The 9,058-nt window shown below is 45.3% G+C and overlaps 1 protein-coding gene across 1 annotated transcript; it reads left to right on the top strand.

Annotated features, from left to right (window-relative positions):
- Positions 1 to 4,739: 4,739 nt before the first annotated feature.
- On the top strand, positions 4,740 to 5,803 carry TSHB (thyroid stimulating hormone subunit beta). The gene is made up of 2 exons (XM_071450293.1): positions 4,740 to 4,901; positions 5,561 to 5,803. Exons 1-2 carry the CDS (start codon positions 4,740 to 4,742, stop codon positions 5,801 to 5,803), a joined length of 405 nt encoding a protein of 134 aa, XP_071306394.1.
- The last annotated feature ends 3,255 nt before the right edge of the window (positions 5,804 to 9,058 follow it).

The raw sequence follows: 9,058 nt of genomic DNA, 5'->3' as shown, positions 1-9,058 counted from the left end.
TAACCTGCTCATGAGATCACAACATTTTCTTTGTGTTGCACCACTACCAGGGGCAGAGTGAGTAGGAATAATGTCTGATAACTTCTCATTGTTCCTCCGTTTGTTTTTGGCACTGGACAGTGACAGAGAATCCTATTAAATTACATATGAGCTTCTGGTATGCACTGAATTTCTGTAGCCCATTACAGAGACTCTTGGGGAATGAACCCAAGGATTTTATAATTACTAAATTCTATTTACAGATATCAGTTGAAGCACTTCCTGTAGAACATCAGCACACCATCATTCACTTAATGAAAGAGTAAAATCACTGATGTCAGGGAATGGATTGGTTTGGTTAACAGAAAGGTTAAAGATAAATAATTAACAGTGTAACTGGCTGTTCCAGAACAGGGCTGCAAAGCTGGGCTATAAAAGCACATTAAAAATTTCTATCACTGAGGCTCTGCAGGTCAGCAGGAGGGCAACCAAAGCAACAGATCCATGAGCACCAGAGTGGGGATGATGGATTTTAGGAAACTGTATGGAAGAAGCCTCAGGCACTCACACATTGTGACACTGGACTTCCTTGTCCTGCCTGTCTTTTGTCTGGCTGCTCCCCGTAGCTCGTGGGATCTCACTCCCATCAGAGAGGTCAGTAGTGAATGAGCTCCATGGTCACAGCCATGAGGACAATCCAGGAGGTTTTTAGCAGCTTGACAGTTTCTGTAAATGACTGAAGACATGTGAATATCAGCTTTTTGATGGGCAGGATAATGGTGCCAGCAAGGGAAAGGCAGCAGCCAGGAGCTGCTGTGACCATATCAGCATGGGGCTGAGCTGATAAGCAGCACTCACACTGGTCCCAAGCTCCACTCAGAGTCATTTATTGCCCTTGCAGATAAATTAATTTTCATTCTTAATACCTGGTCAGGTATTTCCCCAGTGCACTGGGGAGCACTAACAATCTGAACACTAACCAGTGTTCAGAGGCTGGGTAAAAACATGGCAGTGAATAAAGGCACCACTGAGACCAAACCAACTGCTCCAGTGGCTGACAAGTGCCAGCATTCAGTGTCCCCTCACTGGGATGACAGCTCTGAACCTTCCTGACAGGGGGGCTCTGCACCCATGGAACCAGAGACATTGCATCTGTGCAATTGCCTTAACAACTAAATTTGTAATCACTGCAAACAATGAAATTGGGTTTGTGTGGCATGACCTATTTTATGTAACATCAGTAATTATGTTTTCATCCGTTAATTCTTTATCGCTCAAATCCTGTATCAATTTTCTGTTATTTTACCTGGCTGGTGGAGAATTACCTGGGTCAACACTTTTTCCTTAAAATATTGCCATTAAATTAGGACTTTCTTTAATGTTTTGAAATTCCCTCAGTATTACAGACTTCTTGTAATGAGCATTAGCTAGCTAATCATGTAGATTTTAAAGTATTTATTCCTTATATGATTTATTTAATAATTGTTGTTGCAGATCTGTGTGTGTTTGTTCAGTCACTGTGTTTTCAAAAGCATAAGTACTTTGCACTTACTCTGCATCAGCAGCTTGTCTTCATCTTGTAATGTTCCCTGACTTTATTATTGGCCTCTGGCCTCCCAAAGTTTATTTCCTACTCTTCAGCTTCCTGTGCAAGTTTTCTGCATTTTCTCACCTCTAACAGATATTGTTGTTGGTTTTCCTCTAATTTTGTTGCTATAGTTTTTAATGTTGCACTCTCTTTTTCATCTTTATTATGACTTTCATGCCTTCTTACAATTTGCTACTGATGTCCCTAAATCTTGTTAAGGCAAATTCTTAAACCTTTTTTTTTAACCCTAATCTCCCTCTGCCACCCTCCCCCTTACATTGAGTTTTCTGAGCTCAGAGAAATTGGCACTTTGAGGCAGCACAGAGTGCATGTTCTCACACTCTGACCTGTTCTCTGCCTATGTTCTTATAGGGGATGTTGAGACACTTTGAACCTGGCTGTGGTGGTCTCCAGGGTGCACAAATGCAGCTCCAACTGCCCAAAGCTGTCAATCTTTAGAGGAAAGAATCAGCTGTGCATGCAAGGGTCACATGTGATATTTTTGCTTTAAGAATGCTGGTATTTAAATCTTACTTTGAGCATTTTTTGTCCTCTCCAGGTTTTAGTTTTATGAATTTTTTCAGCTTGTGTCCTTTGAAATACTCTCTGTATTTGCCAAGAACAAACATTCTTTTCTGTGGTTAAAGCTTCAAAAGACCAAGCCCATATATGTGTATGTAGTGTGTGTGTGTGTGTGAACAGTGTATATACATTGTAATATGTACACATTTACATTATCTGTGTGGGGTTGTGTGGTGTACACTGAGAGAATCTGAGTCTTTGTATTCCAGATATATTAGAAAAATACAGAGTTAATAACAAACTAGAGTAGTAGCAAAGTGAGTGTTACTCTCCTGTTGCTAAGTGAGGTGGACAGATGTTACAAAGAGTACAATTAATACTCTGCTGATGTCCCTAAGCCAGAAAGAGGTTTAAACAGAATTAAATTATATTTAATTCCAGAAAAATTATATGGTAGAAATTAACCCAGAATTAAAGACTCCATGAAAACAGAAAGCATTTGGCTAGTCTTAATTGAACAAAACCTCTATTATGTTATCCAAAAATGCTTGAAAAATTAGTTCAGGACACAGACCTGTGTGCAGCAGTCTGAAACCAGGAAAAGGAGACACTATTGTGCAGGAATTAGCTGAACACCAATTGGGACCCAAAGTAACCATATTTACCCCCTCAAACTCACGTTTTCCATGTTTTTTATGGCTATGTAAATCAGGACTGTGGCTGACCTGCATAAGACATCCATCAGATCAGATTCCAGATGGGAGTTAGGTGATGGGCTGGAAGGGCACGTGCTCCCAGAGCTGCAGGCAGGGAGCTCAGGGAGGGGCTGACACAGAATCGTGCCTTTGTTGACCTCTTCTCCCTCTTGCTCCCCCAAATGTATTTTCCCCCATCTGGGGACATTGTTTCATTGGTATTGATGCAATATTTTGTTTCTTACTCTGCTGTGAGGAGTGGTTTTATAAGTTTTTCCCCTATCAATCAATATTCAGTGAATTGTTTGTTACTTCAGTATTTGCTGAGCAAGTTCCAGGCCAGCCAATTTCTGTCTTTGTTTGAGCAGGTGAGTTAGGCTGTGCCTGAGCAGGCTGCAGAGCAGTGACTTTGATTTCAGATTTGTTGCTTCCTGGGCACTGCACAGACTTAGAGAACCCCAGAATGATTTGGGTTGGAAGGAGCCTTAAAGCTCATCCCATCCCACGCCCTGCCATGGGCAGGGACACCTTCACTGTCCCAGCTGCTCCAACCTGGAGCACTTCCAGGGCTGGGACAGCCACAGGTCCCCTGGGCACCCTGTGCCAGCCTGTCCCAGCTGTGCCTGGCAAGGAGCAAGCAGAGTGAACCAGACCTTGTTAAACCTTAGCAAAACACAGGTGTAAAACTCATCAGCTCTGATTCTGGAGGGCTCCATATCCATTCCAGCCTTCCTGCCATGGTGTTGCTGTCCTATGGAGCAATTAAATGAATCAATAATAACAACTTTTTAAAAGCACTGGTTAGTTTAAAAGCCTGAGGAGAGAATGACTGTTAATATAATTAGATTTCCAGCTCCAGTTTCCAGGTTAGGATATTATGGACACATTTGTTCCTATCACATTTGCTTTGTGGTTCAGTATGAATTTTCAATAGATGACTTTGTGATAAGAAAGCAGCAGTTCACATGCAATTATATAAACAGTAAGATCAGCCTGGAATTAGCCTGGAGAGTATAAAGCACACACAGAGCTTGTGCTGGGTCACTGCCTCTCCCAGCTCAAGGCAGAATCAGGTTCCTGTAATAGGGAAGAATTCTGCTGACAAGAGGTTGGTCTGTCCAGATTGGTGTTGCAGCTCCAGGGTAAACCAGCCTGTGTAATGGATGGCTTTGCTATGGGAAATTGCCAGCTGGAAGAGACTAGAGGGTGATGTCCAGATATTGGTAGACACTGGCATTTAAAGTTTATCATTTAGAGGCTCTAGAGTAGTTCCTGAAATTGTCTTAAGAGCTAATCAAGGCTTTGTTCTCAGGATCCACCTGCAGGTCTGAGAAATGAGGTTAGCACAACAGACAGATACAGCAGGATTCATTGAGTTGAACTCTTTGCTGATGTTCTTGATTGTAATTTGCTTGAATTTATTATTTAGTTCTTGGCTGTGTTCCCATCTCATCATGCCTCTAAGCCACTGGAAATTGAAAAATCCAGTTTTATGCCTGATATGCACAGCCTTGTCTTTTTGTCTCTTTAACATTTTATAAGATGCTTTCTTTAGAAAATTGTTTTAAAGCAGTGAGATTATTTTATTATCTCTGCTTAATTCTAGAGCTTATGTTCTCTTACATGTCACACTTTCAAATCTTTCAGCTCCTCTTATTTGTTCTGTGTCAGGACTTTATCACTCACTAGTGAGAAATTCCATGTAATGTGCTTTAGTGGGGGGAAAGTGAATTTGTTCTATGCTGTTAATGGCCTCTTTGCCCTTATTCTCTGTTTAATTATTTCAGTAGGGACTGAGATTGGAAAGAAATTGTCAGGCTGTAGCTAGAAATGTAAAGATTACCGCAGGTCTGTGACTGTCCTGGCTGCTCCTGTCCCATGCAGAGGACACGGCTGGAAGGCACATCCCACTTTACCTGTGCTTTGCTCTGTTTGTTTGTTCTTCCCCATCCAGCATGAGTCCCTTCTTTGTGATGTCTCTCCTCTTTGGCCTGATTTTTGGACAAGCAGCATCACTGTGTGCTCCTTCTGAGTACACAATCCACGTGGAGAAGCAGGAATGTGCCTATTGCCTGGCCATCAACACCACCATCTGTGCTGGATTCTGCATGACTCGGGTATGGGATGTTTCTGGAACAGCCACCACTGCAAACCAAGGCTCTGTTCTCCCACAAAATAGTGTACAAATTATTTAATTGTAAAAGAGTTTATCACAGGCAGAAAAATTGCACTGTCACCATGTTTTCAAGTTAGCTTTTTGCAAAGGTGGGGATGAAAAATGCCAAGCCTGTGGAACTATGGAGCTGATAACACCAGTGGCACAACAGAGATCTGACTGCTGCTGCCACTGCAGAGCCTCTGGGGGCAGTTTGTGAGGGGCAGATTATATTGGGTCACTCCTAATTAATGTAAATACCTTAGGTAACTTCTGCTCCCACTGCTGCTATCCCAGCTGGCTGTGGGGACAGCTCTGCAGCAGCCACACCACTCCTCACAACTTCACTGTTCAACACAGCATTTTGAGTTCCAGCTTGGGCAGCAGGGAGCCAGAAGAGATCACAAAGCACAGGGAACACTCTGAGCCATGTGGATTAATTAAACCAGAAAAACAAGGGGAATGTGCCTGCGTGGGGAGGGAGCCCCAGTCACTATTAGAGCTCTGAACTCAGTAGTACCAGAGCTGGGCTCAGGTGTGAGTTTTGGCCTCTGCACCTCACAGGACGTTTCTGACACACATATGCCTCAGTGAAACAACACATTTCTCTTCTCTTTGTAGGACAGCAATGGCAAGAAGCTGCTCCTCAAGAGTGCTCTGTCCCAGAACGTGTGCACATACAAGGAGATGCTGTACCGGACAGCGCTGATCCCGGGCTGCCCTCTCCACACCATCCCCTACTACTCCTACCCCGTGGCTGTGAGCTGCAAGTGTGGCAAGTGCAACACTGACTACAGTGACTGTGTCCGTGAGAGGGTCAGGACAAACTACTGCACCAAGCCACAGAAGCTTTGTAACCTGTAAAACTTTCAGTGGGATGGGGGTGAAATGTACTGCTCTGCTCACACCTCGACAGAAATAAAACTGTTTCGTATTCGGTTTGCAAACTGCTGTGCACAAACATTTATTCTGAAGGTGTATTGTTAGTTGATTCAATGAATTGGGTGTTCTGAGACAGGCAGAAAAGAATGCTAAAGGCTGTAAGGTTGTATTGAGAACCCAGATGAATTTACTTTGGAGAAGGAGGAGACAGAACTGTGTGAATGTATCAGCCTTTGCTCACAAATCCCAGATATTTTCTGAAGAGATGCTCAGAGATTCGTTATATTGACATATTTCAGAATTTGATATTGATTTATTTCAGAGTTCACCTATTTCACTTTATATATTTCAGAGTTTAAAAAAAAGGCCATACACACTCTTGGTATTGAACTTTTAAAATATACTTTGACACATACTTAGAGCCTTCAAATTAGCAGCAGTATTTTTCCATCTATGTATCATTAGTGTAGACACTGTAGATCTGTGTCCTCCCTGCTGTTGTCCAGATCTGTGTTTATTGGGAATGCTTCTCTACATGAATGGTATAACCCCCCTTCCCTGCAGAAACAGAGTTTGAACTACACCTGTCTCTGTGAGCACTGAGGAATCACTGCAGCTTCAAAGCTGGCTGCTCTGTTCTCTGCAAGGGGAGCGTGCTGCCATCAAATGGAAAGCTCAAAAAATCTCAAAAAATCCCATTTTTCCCCACAGGTGAACACCCCCCATCCCCCGGGAGTGGAAGGAGAGCTGAGCCCACCCTGTGTGCTGCACATGCACAGGTGAGAGGTGCAGAGACAGGAATAAAGAAAAGTAATGCATGTAATCAATGTAAGCTAACAGCTGCTTCCTTTCCACTGAGATTGTAGCTCCCAAGAAACCACAGACATTAAATTCACACATTGCTTGAAATAGTAAATAAAGGAACCAGAATTCACTGGATACGAATATGAAATTAAACATTCTTAGAAAAGTCCTGCTTTCAGGATTGCAGTTTTCATGACGGTTCCTAGAATCTGATTCTCTGTTCCAAACACCTTCATTTTATTTAATCTGCAGCATAACCTGTGAGAAAGCCCAAGGGAAACTGCTGGTGCCCCCCTGGAGCAGGGGTTTGGACTGGATGAGCTCCAGAGGTCCCTTCCAACCTCAACCAACCCATGGCAATTTGAGTATGTGTCACAAGGTATGAACTCCAATTATATGTGCATTATTTGGTGATAAAGAAATACCTTAACAGGCAAAGTTTAAAGATTTAAATATTCCAAAAACAAGTTTGAAATGTACAGAAAATCCAGAGCATCTGCAGGAGCAGCCCTACTTCTGTAAAACAGATCCCTTACACGTGGTTTAAACAACCCAGTCATAGCTAATTTTGTACAAGAGTATTTCTAAACTCTTCGGAGCAGGAGAGGTTAGTTACAATTAAATTACAAACACTTTCTGGTGGTGAGAATCTGGTATTCCCAGCCCCTTCTGTGTATCACACAGATGAGCTGTGATCTCCCGAGCTCCCCAAGGAAGAGCTGCAACATGAACTGCTGCTCTCCAGTTGGTGAAGAGCACAGGAGTGGTAAAAAAACGTGGGAAATAGGTATTTATTGAACAAAGCTGCCCTTATGGTATCTGGCAAATGCCAAAGAAACAAAGTGTTCAGCTTTAAGATAAGCCAGAGCTTTCTCAAGATGTCTGGATTGTTAAAAATACTATTTAGCACAGGAAAATATAATTCTGTTTACTATTAAGCAGCACTTGTACTTAGGAAAACAAAAAGAGAGTACTTGGCCTATTTATCAGCAGCACTGCTAAGTTATTGTAATGTCCTTTATGGCCTGACAGATTTGTCTTCAGTACAAACAAAAACCAAGTCTGCTTTTACGGTTAATGCCTATGGAAAATCATTGAGAGAAAATAACTAATGTGCCTTTTTTTACACTTCAGAAAAACCCAAACTGAGACGTTTGCGTTGTGCTAACATATCTATTTAACCAGATGCTTCCATGCCCTCCGAGGACAGTGTTAGGCATATTCAAGTTTAAGACCCCCAGGCCCAGTGATAAATCCCTGTTCAGGTGATGATTCCTTCCGGACGTGTTTGTTACCTTCCGTTTATCCCAAGACGGTTTCCACATAACTCAGCCATGGATTTGCAGGCAATCCAAACATCCTCACGCAGGGTCCGTCCCTCAGCCCGGCTGGGGAGAGCACAGAACGGGCTGGAGGGGCCGCGGCTGCTCCCGGCGCTCCGGCCCGCGGCAGGTGCTCGGAGAGGAACAAACTCGGGCGCATTCGCATGTGGAGCACGGAGAAGGAGAAGGAAAAGCAGGAGAAGGAGAAGCAGGAGAAGCAGGAGAAGAAACCCGCCCTACCCCTGGCGGAGGGAGCGGCCTGAGCTCCGTACCCGCGGGGGCTGCGGCGACACCCCCGGCCCCCAGGGGGCGCTGTGGCAAGGGCTCTGAGGGGCGGCCCCGCCCGTACCGGCCCGTGCCCGCCGGGGCCGCCGCTGTTCCCCCGCATGTAAAGCGCCGTGGGCGGCATTGGAGGTGGGGATTTTGCCCCTCTGCCCTGCTCAGGTGAGACCCCACCTGCAGAGCCGCCTCCAGCCCTGGGCGCCCAGCACAGGAAGGAGCAGAAGCCATTCCAGAGGACGTACCAGGATGGAGCAGCTCTGCTGGGACATTTGAATTGTCCAGCCTGGAGGAGAGAAACTTCGGGGTGACCTTATTGGGGCCTTCCAGTACCAGAAGGGAGACTACAAGGGGGATGGCTTCACACAGACAGTAGGTTTAGATTGGATATTAGGAAGAAATTGTTCCCTGTGAGGGTGGTGAGGCCCTGGCACAGGGTGCCCAGAGCAGCTGCAGCTGCCCCGGGATCCCTGGAAGTGTCCAAGGCCAGGCTGGACAGGGCTTGGAGCAGCCTGGGACAGCGGGAACAGCTTTAAGGTCCCTTCCCGCCCAAACCATTCTGGGATTGTGGCCCCGCCCCGCCCGCAGAGCGAGCAGCCAATGGGGAGCGTGCACCGCCCACAGTGGGCGGGGCCTCCCCGGCATGCGGGTCCCTGAGGGGAATTCCGGCGGTGCCGGGTTTGGATCGCGGCGGGTCCCGGTCCCGATCCCGATCCTGATCCTAATCCCAGTCCTGATCCTAATCCCAGTCCCGATCCTAATCCCAGTCCCGATCCTAATCCCAGTCCCGGTCCCCAGTCCCCAGTCCGGGGCCCTGCCTGCCTCGCTGGCC

This window comes from Agelaius tricolor, unplaced genomic scaffold (genome assembly GCF_023055355.1).
Source record: "Agelaius tricolor isolate 1412-34295 unplaced genomic scaffold, bAgeTri1.0.p SCAF_30, whole genome shotgun sequence".
Lineage (NCBI taxonomy): Eukaryota > Metazoa > Chordata > Aves > Passeriformes > Icteridae > Agelaius > Agelaius tricolor.
This window is presented reverse-complemented; position numbering and strand designations above follow the sequence as displayed.

Bases quoted from the DNA above. Each gene is read 5' to 3' on its own strand.
- TSHB (XM_071450293.1), top strand. From the start codon at position 4,740: ATGAGTCCCTTCTTTGTGATGTCTCTCCTCTTTGGCCTGATTTTTGGA. The intron at 4,902-5,560 runs GTATGGGATGTT...TTCTCTTTGTAG, and splicing joins CTGGATTCTGCATGACTCGG to GACAGCAATGGCAAGAAGCT.